This window comes from Drosophila kikkawai, chromosome 3L, assembly GCF_030179895.1.
Source record: "Drosophila kikkawai strain 14028-0561.14 chromosome 3L, DkikHiC1v2, whole genome shotgun sequence".
NCBI classification, from domain to species: domain Eukaryota; kingdom Metazoa; phylum Arthropoda; class Insecta; order Diptera; family Drosophilidae; genus Drosophila; species Drosophila kikkawai.
Genome location: NC_091730.1, coordinates 1,590,069 through 1,612,668, shown reverse-complemented (window position 1 = coordinate 1,612,668; position 22,600 = coordinate 1,590,069). Strand labels below are relative to the sequence as shown.

Below are 22,600 nucleotides of genomic sequence, written 5' to 3'. Positions count from 1 at the left end.
TACCTTTACCAACTGCTAAATTACCCTCAAACTCAGGCAAAGCTCTTACACATTTCAATCAAAATGAAACACCTCCCCTTTCTAATCACCTAATTACCAGACCATTTTCAATTTTCTACTCCCGCCTTCATCAACTATTTGCTTTGTCTATAAATAATCGATTAATTAAAGATTAGTGGGTGCAATTAGTGGGCATTGCGGTGTCACCTATTTGACAACAAACCATTCCAATTTATTGCAAATCCCCGGCAAAGTAATATATAGTTTAGCTTTTTGCATAATGAATAATGGGGGACGACAGCTGTTAAATAAATTGCTCATTTATTTATTGGCATAAATTTATAATGTACAGGTGAACAAATGTCTATATATTTAAATAATAATAAATCATACTTTGGATAAAAGTTATTGCATAATCTTTTGGCTTTACCTGTAAAGCTAGCTAAATTAGGCTACTAACTAAGGTAACCAAACCCCAAGAAGTTTCCAATTGAGCATTTTTGTTTCCGCTTCACATCTTGTCATCCAGGCTGTCGTACAGCTCCCCATCGGTGGCCACCTTTTCGGGGGCTTCTTCTACCGGCGGTGGCGGCTCCTTGCTGGGATCGTAAACCTCAAACTCCTCGAATTCGATCTCATCATATTTGCGCCTCTCATAGATGCTCTTATCGTTGGCCACATAGTGACGAACCACGGTCTTGTCCACCACCGAGTTGTTGCTGCTGCTGGCATTGCTCAGCCGGCGCTCGGGGGGATTGGGTACAGAAACAGGAGATGGAGAGGCCATCAAAGCCTGACTGTTCACCTGCGGGTGTATCTCCACGGGCACTATGATTTGTGGCCTGTCATTTGGCGCAACGACCTTCGTCGGTTTGACGGCCTTTGTCACGGCAGAAATCTCCAAACCATTCTCCTTTGATTCAAAACCACCACCTCCTCCAAACTTCCTTTCAATTTTCTTTGGCGGAACTTCGATGGTCTTGCCCTTGGGAGGATTTGTTGGATGATGTGTGCTGGTGGCGCCGGGTGTGGTTGTGGCGGCCTTAACCAGCGTGTAGGCCAAGTCCACGTTTTTATTGCGACAAACTTTGCTGCTGGCAACAGCTGGGGGCGGATTCTCGAGCCGTATGTTCATGGCCTGGCTTTGGTAGAGCTCCTCCTCCTGCTCCACCTCCTCCTCATCCTGCTCTTCCGCCTTGTGTCGGCCATAACCATTCTCCGGCTGGCCATTAAAGTTTTCAGCCTTCTCGAGATCATCCCGGGGCATGTCCCCAAACACATTGATGTGATTATTTACTGTCACTTGGCGACGCACTACCAAGGGGATTTTCTGCTCCTCCTCCTCCTCCTTGGGGTATCTCCTTTCCGGCGCTATCTGGCTTTGGCTGTTGATGGTCAGCTGGTCATCGCAGACATCCATCTGATTCGCCTCGAAGTGATGAACCATTTTGCGCACGACTTCGCTATCGGCGCCGAGTTCTCCTCCGCCTTCGCCTACGCCAGTGCCGGCCAACTCCAGGCGGCTGCTGCAGCTGTTGGACTTGACCAACTTGAATTTGATGCCTGGAGATGCACGGGGCGAAACGGGAAAAAAGTTGTAATATTTTAGTATATTTTTTATAGTTTTTGGGGAATTTTCCTGCCCAGATAAAGTCATGATAAATTTATATAAAAATTATATATAAACCTTAAAGGAAGATAAAATAATCCTGACAAGAGTTGAAGGTCTTTTATGTCCTGTTTTTTAAATATTTAAATGTTGAGTTTCTTATCTAAAAATATTTCCCTGAAGTCTAGGTTTTATTATTCATTTAAAACCCTAAAAAGATTCCTTTGTAAAGCCTTAAATAAATATTTTAAAATTCAATAACCAAAGTACACTCCCTTTCCTATAAAATTCTCCTAGTAAATGTCATGTTTTCATGCTAATTTTTCTCCCAGTGAAACCCCCTTAATGGTTATGTCCTGGACCTTCTCTTTACCCACCTTGATACGAGTCCTGCTGCTGCTGCTGCTGTTCGTCCGCCGCAGTCTGCTGTTTGCTTTGCAATCGATGCTCGCATCTCTCGCTCGGCAGGCACACATTGCAGGCCTCGATTTGACGGACTCGGGAGCGGGTTCCATTTGCCAATCCATTTTGCTGCGACTGACTGGAACTCCCACTCATTGTGGGCGGTGGCACCGCCTGGCTGGTTGTGGTCTTTTCCAGGACCCGACCTCCATAGTAGGTGACAGTTGAGCCGCACTCCCTTATCTTGGCCAGCACGTCCTGACGCGAGGCAAACGATAAAGAGAAAGAAAAAGATTAGTCGGCGGGTCTTTCATCAAGGGCTAATGGTCCATAAAGCCACACGCAAAAGGACCGCACCCGAAAAAGGCTATGCACTAAGGGAAAATATTTATAAATTAACTAGAGAATTTTAGGAATTTTATAAATTAAAAATATTGCATTCAATGAAAAAACTATTCTTACTTATTTTGAAGGAATTTAAGAACTTCCTTGAACCTTTCCAGAAATTCTCTCTTTTTTCCCCTAAAAGAACCTCACATTTTCTCCCCGTGTTGTACTCACATTGCTGACGTAATAGTTCTCGCACATATCCTGCTCCACATCGTCCTCATACTGCTGCTCCTCCTGCTCCTCATCCTCCTCGTCCTGCTGCTCGCCTTGTCCCAAATTATTTTCATAAATCTGCCGATACAGGGACTCATTGGCTCCGCCTGGGCACCAGGTGCGTCGATTGGCGAACTTGGCCCGAGCCTTGGCATTGGCCGCATTGCTATTGTGTCGCCTAACCACATCCTGGACATGGACATCCTTGCAGGCCATCACGGGAGTCTCCTGGTGGTGGTGCTGCTGCTGATACTCGCCGCAGGGTGAGCTCAAATCCCCGCTGGAAATGCCACTCGATAGACTGGCATTGTCCCAGTGTTTGGCCTTGTGTTCTTCCAGCAGTTCCATGCCCTTGGGCTGCTCCTGGCTGCCGCCGTAGCTGGTGTCGATGGTGAGGTATCGGTAGCCGCGAGCCCGCCGGGTTTTGGGACTCAGCTGGCAGGCAGAGCCACCGAATTTCTGCTGTGATTGGACCAGCAAACCCTGACCGGGAGTGGGCAGGACATTTTGTTCGAAAAAGCGTCTCACATTGCGAACTGTATCGGGATCGGGGAGCTCATCCTCGTAGAGTTCTCTGTTGACTCGGACGGGTTGGTAGAAAAAGTGCCTCTTGGCAGCAGCTCCTCCTCCGATTTGTCGCTGTCGGGGTTTTCTAGGCTGGGAACCACCACCCGAGGCATTGACGGCTCTTGGCGGCTTTGGTGGCGGCACAGTGGTTGTGGTGACCGGGTTGATACCCACCTGCAGGGGACGCTCGATCTTGGTTCTCACAGGCTCTACAATGACCACATTATTGTTGCTCAGCAGCTCCTGGAAGCTGTACTCCTGCAGGTACTGAATGAGGCCATCGAACTGCGCCTCCTTCTTGTTCCGCGTGGCCAGGATGTTGCTTCGTATCAGTTGCTGCGACTTGAGCACCTTGTAACGGATGTGATCAAACTGATCCTGATCCTCGTCCTGGTCCTCATCCTGTTCGATGGCAGCCTTCACAATGGTGGCCTTTTGAGAGCCCTCGCCCAGTTCCACAATCTCAATGGAGGGTGGCGGCATCATGCTACAGAAATCACTGTTTACCGGGGATTTATCTTGGCTGTAAGCCTTGGTCTCTCCACCCAACTGGAAGTGAACGCCTGGCTGGGTCTCCATTGGCTTCTCCTCCTCGGTTTTTGCAATTTCCGTTGGTTCATTGCCCGCCAGTTTGTTCCAATAGCAACGGACTGCATCCACTTTCTGCATATATTCATTAGCCGGGGCTCCGCTCCCAGAACTAATTGTGCTGGCCAGGCTTCGGGCACTGCTCCTTCGTCGCAGGGTGCCACCAGCAGCAGCAGATACTCCTTGAGTGCCTCCTCGGCCATCCACAACGTGCATTATCTGAGGTCGTGACATTTTGCCTCGGGTAAAGCTCGAGGAGGAGGAGGAATCTCCAACGACCTTGACAGGCCGTGCCTTGTAAATCGGAGCACCGCTGCTGAGGATGCGGTGCACCAAGGGCTTGCTGCCACTCGAGGAGCTCAGCGAGCGTCGCAGGGAGCGCTGGCTGGGATTACCACTTGAGTTTGAATTTGAGTTTGAGATTGCTTTGGGCGTGGGATTAATTCCCCGCTTGGTTTGCTGCTTGCTCTGTTCAGCGATGGCCTCCTTTTGGATGATATTGTTCTGGGCGTCGGTGACAATAATGTGGAAGGAGGGAGAAGGCTTCGCTTGTTCCTGTCGCTCACGGATTTCCTGGGCACGACGCTCGATTAGCTTGCTGAAATTGGCCACCTCAATGGAGGGCGCTTCTTTGGGTTGTTCTGGCTGTGAAATGGATACCGAGAGGTTGTCCTCCTCCTCTTCCTGGATTTCCGGCGACACCTGTGGAGTATTTGAGAGCTCCTCGCCGAGCAGGATATCCTCTGTCAAAGGTGGCGGGGGTGGCGGCAGAGGTAACTCTTCTTCCTCAACCTGTTTTTCTTGTGATTTTTGTTCCCTTTCCTTGATTAACTCCGGTTTAAGGAAATCCTTGTGTATCTTTGGCTTTTCCTTATCCTTTTCCTGCTGAGCTGCTGCTGCCGCCGTTGCTTCTCTTTCGCGTTCTCTTTCGCGCTCTTGGAACTCCCTTTGCCTGGCCTTCTGGTGGGCCCGGCCAAAGCGTCTTATGGAATCGTAGGTCTCGGCGCGGGTCACCACCTGCTGCTGCTGCTTGGCCTCCTTGCGCTGCTGCTGCCTCTGCTGGTTGTAGGATGACCTCAGCTCCTTGTCTATATTTTCGCAGACCTTCAAGCTCACGCCAATGTTGACATCCGGCAGACTGTGATACTGGTTCTCTGTGAGATTGGATTTGCTATTGGAGTTGGTGACTATAAAGGAGTCTGTGGCCTGACGCTTCAGTTCCGGTGGCTGTGGCTTGGCTTCTTCCTGCTTGAGCTTGCGCTTCTCCACAACCGCTAAAATCTTGGGCTTGGGCGTGTGTTCTACCTTGAGAACCTGAGTAAAGATCTGCGCTTCTACCTTCGATATGGTGCTGGTGGTCAGCCCTGGAGGAGTCTCCTTCTTGTGCTGCTTGGCCTGGGGCTCGTAGACTGTATCCTCAATGGAAATGTGCAGCAAACTGCGGGTTTCCAACTCGCCACTCTCGCCGCAACTGGTAAAGGTTCGCTGCTCGAAGGACTCGCAGCTTTCCCCTATCAAAGTGCAGTCGGAGCTGTCCTCGGAGGAGAGGTAAACCGAGTCGTAGGCTATCAGACGATCCACCTGATCTGTGCGCGGCTGCTGCTGCTGCCTTAAAGTGCTGTCACTGTCGCTGGCAGTGGGTGCCTCTGTGGGCGTAACTTCAGAGTCCTGGTCCTCCTCCTCTTCCTCCTCCTGCTCAGCTTCACTGCTCTCGAGTCTTGTCCTGGCCGTGGTGGTCAGGCTAATCAGCTCGTAGCTTTCCTCTCCCTGATCCCCCTGCTGGTAAATCTCCTCAATGTGGGTCAAGTCGTACTCCTGCTCCGAGAGCGAGGGACTGTCCGTTTGATCGTCAGAGTTACTTGTGGTGGTCTCCGGGAAGATGCTGCTCTGACTGTGCTCGGGACAGGATTCACCGCCAGTGTCCAGGTGCCGCTGTAGATGATGCAAACTCCTGTGATGCTGCTGCTGCTGTCTCCTTGACTGATAGATCCTGGGACGCTCCTTGAGCAGGGTAACGGCCACCTGTTCCAAAGCCTCCAATTCCAGCGAGGAAGGCTGCTGCTGCTGGTCGAGATGATTCTGGTGCAGCGAGTTCTTGAAATAGTCCGAATTGAGACTCTCCAAGTCGCTCTTGTCGTTGTGCCACGGATGCAATGGCTCTGCCAGACCCAAAGCCAAAGCGTCCAAGCGTTTCAGATTATCGTAGTAGACATCAAAGTCACGCGATGGGCGTTGCTGCTGCTGGAGTTGGAGTTGCTGCTGCTGCTGCTGATGCGAATCGCAGGTGTTTGAGTGGCTTCTCTGGCTCTGGGCGTCTTCTGTTGCCGTCTGCTGATCGGCTGGCTGATCACCGGTTAGCAAGGTCGTTGGATTTGGATTCGCTTTGCCGTTCAATCTGAGAGTGGGAAAAAAATAAAATCAGAAACGGCAGGATGGGCTCGCTAATGGGGCCATTGTTATAAGCATAAAGTTACAATTACGATTACAATTACAATTACAATTACTACATAGATAGATGATTGCTAAGTTCATCTCATCTCCCTGACTCCCTCTAGGCCGACCTCGTTTTCAGTGTCATGTGAGAGTTGTCTCAATCAATCAATCAATCATTTGAAGAAATCACATAAACAAACAAAAACCAAACAGAGAATGTCAGGCCAGTCATAGCCGAGTTCTTGTTTGTCATTCAAAAGGGGAAGAGTACAAACTGGGACAGGTGATGGTTAGAATTGTGAAGGCAAAAAGTGAAATTAAATGTTTGAAATAGGTGATGAAGATGTACGCATAACAGGATGTTGCATTTAACATTTAGAAAACTTGAAAAACTCAACATAAATCATTCTATTCATAAACAACTGCCAGACTAATTCTTTGCTATAAATTAAAAGCTTGTGTGATATATGAAAAGGCTTTTACAATTATTAATATGGTCACTAATTTACAGCCATTTATCATGTTTCTAACACGAATTTAATGTGAGTCTGGTGATTTATATATTATATTAATATCCATTAAGCTTTTTCCAAATTTATTAGAGATGAACATAAATTCCTGCTGGCTTTATTTCCCTTGTTATTTTATGTTATTTCTATTATTATCTCTATTGATTTCTTTAATAAATAAATAAATCTGTATTGATTTCATTGCTCGACTGCCTGACATTCGCTCTGAATAGAAATAAAAACCTCTTAACAGCTCGGATGTTAAGCCTCCATTAGTTCGCATTAAAGCCAAGCTGGCTGACATTTTCCCCCTTTGGACTCCGGATCGCTTTCAGTTGCACATTGCACTCGTCGCCTCTAGTCGAGTTGAGTTGATGGCGACGATTTGCGGCAAATTAAATAAAAACCCCGAGACTGAATGCCAGGGGGGCCGCCGGAAGGATGCGATTTCAAGTGCCCTGGCAGCTGTCATTGTCAGGATGTGCAGGAGTAGAGAGAAGCTAAAAGCTTTTAGCCGCAGGACTCATATGCAGCTCTAGCTACTCGGTTATGTTGTGTAAACAATTGACACAAAACAAACTTTTGCGATTTTAATTAAACAAGTGAAGCAACTACTAAATGAGAAAACAAAAAACTCCAACTAAACTTTTAACTGCACAAAAAACTTGTGTAAACCGATTTGATGTTCGTTTGTTTGGACTTGGCAGTTGTCACAAATCAGGCTTAGGTTTAATCGACAAACCGCATTGGAAAAGTATTAGCACTTTGAAAATTAAACCACAATATATTCCCCGTTGCCTTTTTTTTCTCTTCAACTGTAGTCAGTGGTGGTTTAATGCAACAATGACCTCGTGCCATGACCCTGACCTGGCAGACGTCAGACGCACAGGCCAATGAAAGCCACTCAAAACCAATGAAACCACCAACGGCAGCACAAACGGAAAATGGTAACAGCGACAACAAACCAACCGCAACAATTTGGCCGCCGGCTCACGAATTCAAATTGTTTAAAAAGCGTAAATTGTGCCTGTGCTCCGAGAGACCTGTTGAGTTTGCGGCGAGCTTCGCTCAACGACTGACTCGGCCAGCTAAAACCGCGCTGGGATTACGCGGCGTATGCGTGTTGAAAGCACTAGAGAGCAAAGTCATTGTTTGAAAAGGTTTTAATTTTGTTTAAACGATTTTTAAAGCCATAATTAATAGTTATTTAAATTCTCCTGAGCTTAAGATATTTTAAAAGATTTTTCAAAACCGTATTTTAAATATTTTTAATTCCAAAAATAGTAGTAAAGCTTAGTGCTAGTGACTCACTTACCTTGGCGATTCGCGGAAAAATCCACGACTAACAAGCCGGGCACGCGGTATTAGCTGCGATCGACGACGACTGCTGTTTGCGGAGCCGATTTGCAGGTCGCTAAATGTCTCCTCACGGATTACGGCCAAGCTGCGCGATCTTCGCAAGCTGCACGACTCGCCGCTGCCCAAAATGTCGAGCAAGGTGGCTGCAGCGCTGGCTACTCCACTGTGTGACAAGCCACCATTTGTTGTCAACTTATTGGAGGTGGAGAGTGTATTAGAGTTGGGTGTGTTGGCTTCTCCAGGCTTTTCTGGATTCGTTGCAGAGTCCTTGATAGGAAGAGCTATAAAAATCAGAAAAAATCAATAAAGATATCATAATTAACAAGACATCTTATTAATATGTCAGAAATCAATACTCTTTTAATAACAATCTATTAACTCGACTTGGTTGAGTAGTTTCTGATCAAATTGCCTTCGCTGAAGGCCTCAACTCACCCGCGTAGCTCTCGACTTGGTCTAGCGGTGCTTCCGCATCGAATCGCCAATAGAACTCGGCTATGTCCAAGGCATTCTCATCCCTTTCCAGTTGCGTGTAGTCCAGCGATCGAGCGTTTCTCAGCTGGCCGTTTCCGGTGCAGTTGCCACTTCCGGTTACGCCCACGCGACACTGCGTCCAATGGGGCTGAGCGTGGGGATGTGAGTGGGAGTGAGAATGGGAATGGGAGTGGGAGTGATGGTGCAGGAGATGGCCCTGCTGGTGATGGTGATTTAGGAGCTGCTGCTGCTGCTGCGAGTGACGACCTAAGCCAGAACCGGCTGCTTCATGGCAGCTGGTGGCCAAGTCGAGATGCGATATGGATTTGTGGGTATGTCGCCAGCCAGCGGCTCGAAGCTGTGGACACCGCGGATCGTGAGTGGTCTGCTGGTGATGGTGCTGGCCACCGGTGCTGCTGGGGGTAATGGTGGTGTCCTCCAGACGCACTCGATCCACGTAGTTGTGCTGGTAGCTGTAGGTGTCTTTGCCTCTGGAAATTGAGGGATTTATAAATTAGAAATTGGGTTTTTATTAGGGGATTTATTGCTTCCCCTTAAAGAACTGTTTTAATTGACTAAAAAACTTATAGCCAAAGAAATAAGACAATAAATTAAGCACTTGATGGCCTGAAATACACTTTAAAAAGCTCTCTTGTCTCAGTTTATTTTCCCTTAATTTATAGCTATTGAATTTGGGATATGGTTTTGTGAGAAATTACTCCTTTGAACTTCTTCTTCAACTACTCAAAATACAGTTCAAGTGTAGCTGAAAACACATAAGGAATGACCTCGATTTTATGAGCCATTGCCACCTGTCCGCCAGTTGAATTAAGCTCCTCCAATGGTGTTTCGAGGGTCGTAAACATTAGTTCTCCTTCACCAAGGACCACTGCCAATGCCATCATTCATTCGGGGGCACCCAGACGCCACAACAACATTTTTAGGGGCCAGCAAAGAACAGAAAAGAACTGAAAGAAGCGTTTAAGCCAAAAGGAATATGGCATTTGCTTACCAGTTTGCTCTCCCTTTGACTGATTGGGGGAAAATTGCTTAGCTAGCGCAGAATTTTCCCTTTTTTCCTGCTTTCCTTCCTTCACCTGAGCTGCCAAATGAAGCGTGAGATCCGCGGCAGCAGCTGTGACTTTGGGGTTTTCGTGGGTGCTAAGCTGCACCGGAAAAGCCAGAAAAGCTGGGAAAAGCTATTTGCTATTTGTAAATGGAAAACGTCTGCCATCGATTGGCAGATTGATTGCGAAAATAGCTGCAGAACTTTTGGTCTGGCCGAGGGGAATTGTGAGTAGTTTTGAGTTATTGGCAATGCATTTCATTAGGGTCTTTGACTTGGTTTCAGGGGGATTTCTTAGCTTTACTTTTTCCTTTCATTACATTAAAAAGTTGTTAATTATTAAGCACACTTTTGAGCTAGAAAAAGCTTTCTTATATTGTTTATAGTTTTCTATAAAATATATTAAAAGTTTAAGTAGAAACTCAATAACAATTTTCATATTTTAAAAACTTATGAAATGCCATAAAGAAAGCATAATGGCAGGCTTTAGAAATTGCCAGCTTGCTGGAAAACTTTTCTGCCTAATCTCTGCACAATTTGCATTCAAACAAAATACTTTCTAATACCCCAAAGTTCAGGTGCATACATTTTGCCCACTGACCCCGCCCCCTTTGCTATGCTATGGCTCTGCCGTGTTAATTGCAGGTGTTTTTCGGAAAAGGGAAAGGTGGGTGGTGGGAGGCACCATTTTACCGGCACCATTTTACCGGATGGTTGCATTTTAGATGCGAGTCATTACAATTGCAAATGTTGCCAACTAATGTTTAACTGTGCGGCGGGGATTCCAACCGTCCGGTCTCCAGTCTCCCAGTCTCTGTTTTCCAGCCTCCCTCTCCTCTAGAGGATCCGGCGCGCCATTCTGGCGACTGCATTTGAGCCTGCTCGTCTGGGCTCTCCTGCCGCTTGTCCTTGTTTTTAGAAGCACCCAAGTTTATGGACCGAACAGCTCACATAAAAATAATAAAAAATAAAGAGCCAGAAAGTGCTGAGCGACTACGACGTCGACGGTGTTGTGTGTGTGTGTTCTCTCCTGCCAACTGCTTAGCATTGGTGGCCTGGCCTCATTTTCACTGCTCTATTGCTGGCACCATTACTTTTTTGGCTAGCATACATTGGGGGGTTCATACACACACACACACAAAGTACACTCAGTACACACTCCCGGGGGGGCCACACAAAGGTTAAAGGGAATGTTCTTTTGCTGCCATTTTGTAGCGCTCTCCTTTGTATTTCACTTAAAAGTTAATTAGACGGATGTCAACACTGTGTGGAATGCCTTCTCCGAATTGTTACCTTGCGTGTTTCGCTAGCAGCGATAATATCTCACTAATTGTAGTACAGTGAAGACTCGAAAACAAGTAATTGTATTACATTTTAAATTAAAAATAAAAAAGAAAATTCAAACTTAGTTAACAAGTTTATTCTCAAGTAGTGTGGCATTTGAACAATTAATGGGGAAGATAGAAAATGTGTTTGGTTACTGTATTAATTTTATTTAATGACTTGGAAATAAATCTATATTTTATCGATAAAGACATAATTTAATTACTTTTTCTTTATTTTTAAAGTTAAAACCTTTATTTTTCGATACTTAAAAATTTGATATATATAAATTTACAATACTTTCTACATAATATTGAGCACGATAAGTTTGTCGATAGAAAATATCGAAACTTTCTCCTCGATTTACATCCCTAGCTCTTACAGCACTAGAATTCCCAACTATTTCTAGCTGCAAAGTGGTGATAACCAAGCTGTTCCCCCATTTTAACTTAGTTCTCAGCAGTCTTTATCGTGTTGAATGCTGACCTAGGTCAGCTATAAGTTACTGAAGGGGATATAGTGGCTTTCTTCTCAAACATCTTTATAACCTAGCCTGCTATTTATATTTTACAAAGTATTTTTGCTTTATTTTTTGAAAAGCACTTCTTGTTTTCACAAGTACACTTTATAAAGCAAGCACTGCTGTGTTTTATTATTATTTTCCTTTTTTTTTTCTTAGACTCAGTGAGAGCCGTTTTTCCGCTTTCATTTCCTTCTAACTGCTTGTGCCTCCCAAAGAGCTTTGGATTTTAATTATTGCCGGCAATATGTTCATTTCGCTTTCGGCGAGGAATATAAAGCGAGTTGCTAATTGCTTTTAATGCCATTTTATGACTGACAGCCGCTGTTGTTGGCATAAACATTCTTTCTCTTGAAAAAATCATTAAAATTACAAATTTGGTTTTGGTTTTCAAGTCACGTGTTAGCCTTTTGTTTTGTTATCAACTTGATTTTATTGTGACACGCGCCGCATTAAATTTCTCACTTTTTTGCAACGATTTGCGTGCGATTAGTGAGCGATTTTCAGACCAAAAAACCTACACGCAGCGAGGCTTTAAAGAAATAATGAGGGGAAAAGACTAATTAAAATGCCAAGCACAAGAAATATGATCATATTGCATATTGCATTAATAGGCAAATACATATCGAACAAAAGAAGTTGTTGCCTCCAGCAGCTAATTAAATTAAGCCTAAAAAAAAAATAAAAATAAATGAAAACATGTTCGTGCCAAAATGGAAATGAAAATGGCAAAACTCGCATGACAGCGCCAAATTAATTAACACAGATATCTATTGGGTGAAAAAATAAGCAAGCCGGCAAACCGCCAAATGCGGATTTACATGAAAACCAGATACAGATACAAAAATACAGCTGGGAGATACAGATACAGCCACCGGAGCATAAAGTCGACCAAATAAAAATAAATACATAAAATCATTCGCAATTGGCATTCTCACGCGTTGCAGACAATAGAAAACACGTCGGTGGTATTGTGAAAATATAGAATTGAAAATAAATAAAAGAATAATCAGAGCGTATTGTTAAAGACTTCAACAACTGAGAGAGAGGGTTGCCCAAAGTAAAACCTGTCGCAAACTCTTGGCAAAATGATGCGACATTTCAAATGACATTTTCCGAAAATTGCCGCAATATAAGGTCAGCAGCAGCAGTGAAGGTTTGAGAGGGAAATAAATGCTAAATCAATTTTCCGCTGCCTGCAGCCAGCGGTTGCCCGCAAATTGCATTTCATTTTGCTGGCTTTGCACGCGAACTTGTCTTTCGGGGGGACATAAATTAAGAGACAACTTGGCCAGCGGCTCTGTGTCGATGAGAGGACAAATAAGTTTCGCATTTCGCATTTGTCGCAGGACACTCAATCATGTAAAGTGGAAACCGGAAAGCCAGAAACTACAAGGATTTTGGCTTAAAAACCAAGTTTACAACTTTGGTGTTTCATTTCTGAGGTCAAAAGTGTGTTGAAAAGCCTTGTGATGAATGTCAAAGTTTATAGAGATTGTATTTTAGGATTTATTTGAATAAAGAATTAATTTTTGTTTGTTTTAGTGGACTGTAACTTCAATAAATAATAACTAATTATTTAATATGATTTATAATAGGTATTTGTAGTTATTTGATTTATAAATTTCATATAAATATATTAAATTACTTAATTATAAAGTGAGCAATGATAAATAAGCCACTTTATCTAACCTTTTATTCCCCCATTTACCTCAAACTTCCCTTCAATCAAAAGTTAATTAAACCTTTTCCCATTTGAGCCTTAAATAAATATTAAATTTCTCAATCACTCTTCTTCTCTTGAAAATTCAAAAACCCCCCAAGACACTACCACTTTCAGATTGTGTGTGTTTACCCCCCAAAAGCAAACAAATAAATGCTGATTTTATCTGCCAGCCTTTTAGCCAACAGATTTACCCCAATTAATGGTTAATATCCCAGACCCAGACAATATCTTACCGAAACGAATGACAAATGAATGCCTGTCCTTAAATCATTAATGCCTTGAGATTAATGGGGCGGCGTACAAATGCATTGATTCTCCTGGAGGCAACCACAATATTGACTCACTCACTGCGCGTCGTTCGAATAAATTACTTGCTTAAAACAAACACTCATCTTCATCTTCTTGGGATCTGTATGGCTTGTAGCCACTTTTAGCCACGTTTTTTAGCCACATTTACCCACTTTTTAAGCCAGTTGAATGAAGGCTTTCTATTGGGAATGGCGCCACCACCACCGCCTTTGCACACTTTGTTGATTTTTGTGGTTAATGCAAAATGAGTTTATTGTCCATGAAATGGACGAAAAGCAATAAACAGCGAAACAAAAAATTAGATGGAAAAACGCGCGCGATTTTTCTCTTTTTTTTCAACGGGTTTTCATTCGCCTTGTGTTGCCGCCTTCATGTCTCGCCACCAACTGAAGCGCTGGAAAAGCTGGAAAATATCTCAGAGAGCGCATGCGCGACTGCGCAGTGGCAGAGCTGCCAGCGTCAACTCATTTGTTTGTTATTATATATATTTTTGTTGTTGTTGTTGTTGTTGTTGTTGTTGTTGTTGTTGTTGTTGTTGTTGTTGTTGTTGTGTTTTTCGTTAACCTTTTTCAGTGGCAACCCACCCCTATTATTATTGTTGCAGCAGCAGCAGCAACAATGGGGCAATTTTCAGGTGTTGAGTTTCAAAGTTTTGTGGCTCTCGCCTTGCCCCACCCTGCCTCTTGATGTTAATGAAATTTTCAAGTCTAAGTGAAAAGTCGTTTGGCGCTCAATTAAGCTGAGAAAACCCAGTAGCAGCAGCCGCAGTGGCGACAACTGTCATTATTGGCTTGAAAATTGCAATTACCGCACCATCAAATACGAATTTGTAATCCGCACGAGGAACCTTTGGCTTTCGAGAGGTTAAAGGTCGCGGGAACCCTTTCACTCACCCACTCAGCGCCACCCCCTGAGCTGATGATGATGCTGCTGCCACCCTCTCTGAATGACAAATGAGCTCCGTCTGCCACTGGTTATATTTTACTTTTTTGTTTTGTTTAACTCTGCGGGCCAAGCTATTAAGGCCCAAATACAGTGGGCGGTAGTTTTTGCTCATAAAACACAGTGGCCAACAAATAAATTCTTAAATCATAAACACAACATGCCAGCCAGAACTACATAACTCCCAAGTTTCCCCAGGGTGTTTTTTTGAAAGTGTGTATGGCTTTTTTGTTGGTTTGTTAACTTAGTTTTTTTAGCTTTTAAAGTAGAGTAAATATTTTATTAAATGCGGCAAACAAAATGTATTTTGAACTGCTAAATAAAGCAAATATTGTTGTTAAAGATAGCAACAAAAAAAAAAAAACTAAAATTAACTGAAAATGAAATTGAAATTAAATATTTAACTTTCAACGACCTTATAAAAGTTTATAATTATTTTCTAGCACCAGAACTTAAAGAGAAATTGGCTCCTATGTTTGCTTATTTAAGAACCTATTTTCCCCAGATTTTTCCCGAAAAAGTTTCCCCCCATCCCATCAATCTCTCGCCCCACTGTATATGCTCGCCGCTGCCATGTGGCAATGCTCGTGAATAATGCAAAACAAAAAGTTCCCAATGGCAAGGGGTCGCCTGGCTGCCTGGCTGCCTGCTTGCCTGATGGGCTTTTGGGTCCGGCTCTCTGGCTTTTGGGCCCCAGCAATGAACTCGAGTGAACCCTGAGTGCTGAACCCTCCTCCTCCTCTGCCGGAGATCCACTCTCCAACTCGTTGAACTTTGGCTGTCAGGTGTTTCGTCATCGCTGAGCAACAGCGTCACCTAGTTTAAATTTTTCGGTGTTTCCAATCTGCAAAAACTCGGTGCTAGCCGCTGAGCAACAACAAAAGCCGGCGGAAATGCGTTGCTCAGTTGTAATCAAGTAACTCGAGCGGATGCCAGCGAGTCACTCGTACGTACTCGCATCATAAAAGCGGCAAAATAAAATAGGGAGAGGGCTTGCAACACAGTCACAAAACTATTATGACAAATTTGTCATCAAATAAGTTTATTTTTATAGAAAAAAGATTAGATATGGGGGTTTATCTTCGTTTTATAAATTATTTATTAGGAAAGCAAACATATTAAGAGAACATTAAACCTCTAAAGATGGTCTTAAAACCCACATTGCCTTCATAGTTTTTCTCCGTGTACTGTTGCTATTTACTAGGGCCCGCAATGAGTGAGAGTGAGTGCCAGAAATGAGTGTGGAAATGAGGAAATGAGGCACTGAGGCAGTGAAGCGCAGAGCAGCCGTCAAATTGATGCAAATGACGCCGCGGACATACGGCCGAAACAGAAGAAACGGCTCCCCAATGTGTCCAAAAAGAGTGCCCCAGTCTCCTCCTCTCTCTCTCTCTCTCTCTCTCTCTTCTACCCGGTTTCTCCTTCTCTTTCTCTGGTTTTGGCCAGCTCAAAATGACTTTTTAATGCTATGACATGTGGCTGTTAGCTAAACGCATGTGTGTCCCCAGCAGACTTTTTCCACCCACCCGATTTTTTCCTTTTATTCCGGATCGGTTGCCAGGCACGCATGGCTCGGGCTTTTGATTGGGGTTTTCTGGCCGACAGCTTCCTGTTTTGTCGCCTTTTGTTTTGACTCGAAAAGCCAAAACTCCAGTCACCCTTTTCCGATTTCTGCTCTCCGTCTGCCTGGCAGAGCGTAACCAATAAAATAATTTTTGCTCTTTTGGGAGATTTTTATTCCCACAAAAGAACTTTTATTTATAAATGCAATGCCGGGGTTATGCGATATGGGTATATATGGTTATATATTCAGCATAAAAGCTGATTTTTTTGGCTTTGGAAGAGTGTGAGTAATAAAATAAGTCAAGTGTGACTAGGTAAGCTTTTTTTTTAGATTTTATTTTAAAGAGAAAAGTTCTGCGAGGTGAAGGGCTTGGGTGGATGAGGTAATAGGATATTTAATTGGATTTATTATATAATGGTAGAGTTTATGGGGTTTCTTGTGAAGTTATCAACTCTTAGCTTGAGTCTATAAAATACTTGTTTCAGCTTTGTACTTAGTAAACTTTAGGCTTTGAAGAATTGCCTCAAATCTTGAAGACTTTCCTTAAGTAAAAATACCAAATTAAAGATTATTAATCAAGTTGTATTCCACCTTTTCTATATTCTTACTTTTGTATACAAAAACTTTATAAAAGATTTATATAAATAATAATTTATATAAATAATAATAAGATTTTAATAAATAATAAATATTTCTAAACTCTAAACCATTCTACCTTTTCTAATGGAATTAGTTGCCGAGTCCAAAATAAATTGTACTGCTCGCTTTTAACCAGCATCATCAACATCCCAGCCCAGACTTCATTCCGTTTGACTTTTAGTTTCCCCCCAAAAAGAAAAGCGAACGTTTCTCCCAATTTAAGCAACATCAGAGGCAGCAGCACGTCCTGCATAAATTGATACGAATTACATTTGTGCACCCCAGCTGATCCTTTGAACTAGAAGCGTTTCATACTTGAGCCCGGACCCTTGTTGGCCCCCCCTTCACTATCTAAATTAAATCCTCTAGCGGAATGCTTTATATGAAGACGTGTTCCTCGACGGGGCTGCGTGTTTCGAAAGCGGAAAAAACACAGACAGAGAGGCAGAGGCAACAATGCATTTGGGCCAATTTGCAGTTGCAAGTAGCATGGAAAAATAGGAATAGGAAGCCTCCTTCTAATGCACTTGCAACGTGAGCAGGAGCCAACGATTGACAGTGGCCGAAAAACCCAGACCCTCTTTTTGTTGGGGCATTCCAACTCTGATTTGTTGCCTGGACATTGATTTTCCACATTTTCACCACCGAGAGAAATTAATAGCATCTAGAATTCATATATTTTCAAAGGTTAATTAATTTTTTAAATTAATATTTATGAATATGTAATCGAGAAACAAATTTTATTGGGTTATAAAAATGTTCCAAAGTTGTATTTCTTGTTAGGAAAAAAAATATATAAAATTTGTAGGCTATTAAATTATGTTTACAGCTAATTTATAGAATTTCTTTACACAAAAAACATTTATAATTCACGTTTCTGAATAATTTATATTTCAAGATAAACATAAATAATTAATGTTATTTATTATTAAACTTCTCTATTGTATTTTTTGTTATGAAAAATATATAAATAAAATTCTCAGGTTATTAAATTATGTTTCGAGGTAATTTATAGAATCTCTTTCATATAAATTTACACAAAAACCATTTATAATTAATGTTTCTCATGCATAAATAATCAATTATTTATTATTAAGCTTCTCTATTTTTTAACTCTTTAAAATTATTATTATTTCCCCCTTTTTGTACTCCAATTTTTCTCAGTTTATTCATTTTGAAGCCGTTCTTTAATAAGAGCAAAGCAAAGCAAAGCTGAACGAAGTGAAGCAGAGCAGAGCAAATATTTCAAAGTGCATATTGAAAATGCAACGAAATGGAAATGAGAATTTCTTTTTTTAAATTAGAACGAATGGTGGAAAAACTTCTCTCTCACCACTTCTCCATTTCTCAGTTCTCTGGGGGGGTGGAGGGGTTTTCTCACTTGTTAAATGAACGCTTGTCACAAGTTTTGTGGAAGCCCTCCCTCCTCTTCCCCAGAGATGTAATTGCCGCCTGTCTCTATGAGTTTCTCATCTCAAGATCCAAGTCTGACTTTCTTAACTTGTGTGTGTGTATTTTTCCAGCGTCTTTAACTTAAAGTTGGCCAAAGTTTTTGGCTAAAATAAAGTACAATAAAGCGTCCAAAGCAAACGCCGAACAAAAGAATGAAGCAAGTGCAGCGAAACAATAAATAAAACATATGCCTTTCCGCCTTTCTATTTGTAGATTTTCCCATTTTGTGCTGCTGATGCAGCCTCACACTCTGTGAAAAGCAACTTAGTGTCTTGTTTTTGTTCTTTGGCTCGTTCATCCTTTTCCAGCCATTTTTTGCCTCGTATTTTCTTTCTGTTGCGAAAAATTGCAAACTTGTTTACGGTGTTTTGACACATAAACCAGCAGCATGTGCATATATTCATGCAGGACGGATGGAAAAAGTTGTGTATTCTTTATTCCGAATTATCCTCTGACTCTGGCTGATGGTAAAAAAAAGGCAAGTTGACATCTTGTTAGACAATTCCCCGGGACCAGATGGCTTTGACAAAGTCTGAAGGCACTAAAAAAAATATTACAACTTTATTGCGGGGATTAAAAGCAGAGCAAAAGCAAGTTTATAATTACAGGATCTGGAGTTTTTAATCACAAATTGTTAACAAAGTGTTCCATTACAGGCACTTTTTGTTCGAAAGCTATTCGAAATGTGGTAAATATTTGTTTTCAAAGTCAGGGGAAAAGGCAAACAAGTGAGGCTAATAGAAACCAGAGTGTCTGTATAGCCAAAATATATGCAAATGTGGGAGCTGTGCATGTGCATACTTATTCGTGTGTCAGTTATGTGATGGAAGGATACAAGGATGCTCGTAAATGTATTCCAAACAGGGGCGGATTAGAGGGGATAATATTTTAGAGAGCCTTTTCAATTGTAAGCTTCGTTTTAATTTGTATTTTTTTTTTATTTGGTGGGATATAAGGTAATTCAACGGTGTAGATTTAAAATCGTCTTAGAAAGCTGCTTAAAAGTATGCAATACATTTGGTGAATGCACTTCCCTGGTAACTTGTGTACTTTCAGGAAGCAAGAAAATAAACTTTCGCCATAACTCATAGCATACTTTTAGATGCCCTAATTAGTGATATAAAACAAGTAGTAAAACAAGTAATTAAAAACAGAAAAATAAATGAAGAAAGACAATAAAGCAAGCAAAGTTCTCTATAAAATTGTTAAAACAAAGGATTATATAGGATAATCCCATCAGATACCGAGTCTAACCATAACAAAATCCCTTGTAAATCCGCCACTGATAGCTTGTCTCTCTGTCAGGACCCCCGGGTACTACTCTATTCTGATTACATTAGCCCTCCCTGGCAGTAGACAGGAGCCTGTGTTCTGTGTTCGCTTGTCAATTTGTGCCTGGCATTAATCAATTGCATGTGCAATGCAGAATCTGGGCGAGATAATCGGACAGATGATGTGCAGCAGCCAGGAGCCCTGCAGCTGGAAGAGAAACGAGGCTGCAAATTTTTATACGCTCCGTCAGACATTGACAAGGTTCTAAGGACGAGCTGGGTCTGGTTCTGGTTTTGGGGTTGGGGGGTAAAGCGATACAGGCTCGTTACCGTTACGCCTTTTGCCTTTTTGCACACGTAGGCTGTGGAATTTTCTGCTGCCTTGTCCCTGCTCGTTTGGCGGAAATTGTCTTCAACTCTTGCTTTATTTTCTTTTTTTACACAGTTTTCCGCCCTCCATCATTTGCACACTTTGCTGCGGCAATTTGTGGCCCCTCGTTCCGCTTCATTTAAGCGTCTTTTGCCGCGGGCTTGTTACTTTTTATTCACAATGTGCAATTTAGTGTGAAATATTTATTATACAGCCAGTCAAGTCCTCATCGCTGTCATAAACCGCAGGCAGGCAGAAAGAAATGCAATTATTTTGTACTTTTCAGGCCCGACAGAGCCAACTTTTTCCACATTCTAATTGGTAAATTGTTAGAGGCTATATCCTGGCTGCCATCCTTGCTCCTTCTCTGTCGCTCTCCCTTCAAATTAAATTTTGTGAAAGTTCTAGCTGCCAATTGTCCTGGTTGTTGTTGTTATTGTTGTTGTGTTTTGGTTTTGCTTAGGGTTTTTGCATGCCAAAATGTGCTTGAAACTTTTTTAATGAACATCGAACGTCCATAAAAAATAGAACTTTATGGCCCGGAAGTATGCAATGCCATTTCGCACACACACACATATATTCCCCTCTCTCTGGAATTGATAGTCAATCCAATTTGCTCACTTTTGCCCAGCAATTTATTGGGGCTTAACAACATTTCTAACGATCTTTCTCCGCTCTTTTCTCTTGTATTTACAGGTGAGTTGACAGCCGAAAAAAACAAAAAAAAAATGGGACTTGGAAGGCCGACAAGAAAAATACACGAGAAGTATGCCTTACACGTAGTGCTGACACCAATACACACACACACACATATGCACACATATACACACATATACACACATATTTAGTACACGTTTGCACAAGACACCAACACGAATCTGTCACCGCATGCACTGAGAGAAAATTATTTTAAAATTGAGAGAAGTAATGGTAATTCGCTTTAAAGAACTTAAAAGCGAAATTTGAATTTGTAGAATTTTTCATACATTTTTTTTAAGAATCGAAACCTTGAACTAAATTTAAATTTAACAATTCCTTGAAATTCTTTTATTATTTTAAGTCTTAAGAATTTTCTATACTTTTTCTAAGCAATTTAACCCCTTAACTACATTTTAATTAATTTAAACTTATTAAATTCTAGAATTATTCTCTCAATTTAAAATATTTTCCTATTTCCGCTTAGTGCATCCTTCACAAAGAAAGACATTCCCTTATATAGCCATTTCAATAAAAATTCAGAGTTCCACCGAAACGTGACTAAATGTTGGCAATGTTCTCCAGAAGAAGCCTGGTTAACGGCTAAGTCCTTGCCACGCCCCACATCTTGACACTAGTTCTGCGACCGCCCATCTGTCCATGTTTATGTCTCTCTCTGTGTTTTTTTGTATGTCTGAAAAGTCCCCCTATATGCATAAATCGATTTGTTTATTCCATGACAAAAAAATGTCAACGAATCCGCTGAATGTATCTTTAACATCTTTATGTACACACTTCCGATAGGCATCCCAATTTTTGGCCTCTTGTCTCTGGGAGTTGCCAAAAGCCTATCGTCGTCGATACATTATCGCCCTTCGGAACACGCATTCTGTATGCAAATTAAGCGACTGTCTGAAAAAACCCCCTGCGTTGCGTATACGCCAGGGAGGCAGCCTCGAATTATAGGCCCAAAAATATGGGCAGCAGGGAACAAAACAAAGACGAGGCCATGAGGGAGTGAAAAAACCATTCAATTTTTGGCTTGGTATGGTGGAAAGGCAATGTTTTTCCATAGAAATTTCTCTGCGCTTTAAATCAACTGGGAATTTTAGGGGGATTTTACAGGAGTTTTGGTTTTACAAAAGCTGCTGCTGTTAGTTTTTATACATTTTCAATTAAAAATGTGCAAATTTATAGCAGACCAACTTTTATAGTTGCCACAAAAAAATAGTTGGGAATTTCTATCAATAAAACTAGTTACCCATTGGGTTTAAAAAGTTAGGAAATTGGGATTTAAAAGAGTTAAGGTTATACAACTATTAACAACCCTGTTTAAATCTGTCAAACATCCTTTTTTTTTAAGGTTTGAAATATGGTCATTACTCAAAAGCCACTCTTACATTTACATCCCAAATTCTATTAACCAAAATGATGACTGTATTTTTGGCCATGAAAGATAAATGAGAATGTAAAATGCAGACACATTCTGAGTGGGAAATGTAACCATAAAAAATGTGGGGATTTTTTTTTATTGGTTTAAAGAACATTTTCTTTGGCTTATGAAAGGTTTTTTTTTCTTGGGTAATATTTAATTTTACATTTTTATTGTAAGAGAGAGATTTATGGGTATTTGCAGATTTACTGGCTTCTTGAAAAATAAAAGTAAACAAGCATTGAAAAGTAATTTAATTTCCCAACCAATACTTGTTCAGAGATTTCAATTTAAACAAACTTGTGATTGACAAAGAAAATTCCTGTTGTGGCCAACTAATTGAAAATACTTTTCGCTTTGGCAAAGCCTCTGTGTGTTATGCACTTCGCTTCGATGGCAGCAGATTGGAATTTGAGCGGCGACAACAACAGCTGTTGGTTGCTAGTGACTGCTACTGGCACATCCTTTGAACCACGCCCATACCATCATCTATGTCCAGTATTTCATCCTCTCCATGTCTCATGTAGGCGCCAATGCCATTGGCGTTGCCTATTTTAATTGCCGTTCTTTTCGCCATGTCCACTTGCGGCCTCAATTTGGCTTTGCTGCCATTTTACCAATTAATGTAAAGTGTTCCATTTCTGTTCGACATGCCCCACTTTTATTTTTTTTATCTGCTATTTTTATGTGCTTTGCCAATTACGTTTGCAAATCAATTCGATTTAAAACACGTCGAAGGCAGAGAA

The 22,600-nt window shown here is 41.9% G+C and overlaps 2 protein-coding genes across 8 annotated transcripts in view; one reads left to right on the top strand and one right to left on the bottom strand.

Annotated features, from left to right (window-relative positions):
• Window positions 1-22,600, top strand: part of MCU (mitochondrial calcium uniporter) — a 49,601-nt gene that overhangs the window by 15,672 nt on the left and 11,329 nt on the right. The gene's annotated exons all lie outside the window — the stretch shown is intronic.
• Window positions 305-22,431, bottom strand: jv (javelin). The gene is made up of 6 exons (XM_017173194.2): window positions 22,316-22,431; window positions 8,506-9,035; window positions 8,027-8,351; window positions 2,573-6,164; window positions 1,987-2,269; window positions 305-1,563 (listed from the first exon to the last, which is right to left on the bottom strand). The coding sequence occupies exons 1-6, from the start codon at window positions 22,429-22,431 to the stop codon at window positions 512-514; spliced, it is 5,898 nt and encodes a 1,965-aa protein (XP_017028683.1). The 3' UTR covers window positions 305-511.

Bases quoted from the DNA above. Each gene is read 5' to 3' on its own strand.
- jv (XM_017173194.2), bottom strand. From the start codon at position 22,431: ATGGCGAAAAGAACGGCAATTAAAATAGGCAACGCCAATGGCATTGGC. The intron at 9,036-22,315 runs GTGCCAGTAGCA...CTCAATTTCCAG, and splicing joins ATGGGCGTGGTTCAAAGGAT to AGGCAAAGACACCTACAGCT. The intron at 8,352-8,505 runs GTGAGTTGAGGC...TGATTTTTATAG, and splicing joins CCAAGTCGAGAGCTACGCGG to CTCTTCCTATCAAGGACTCT.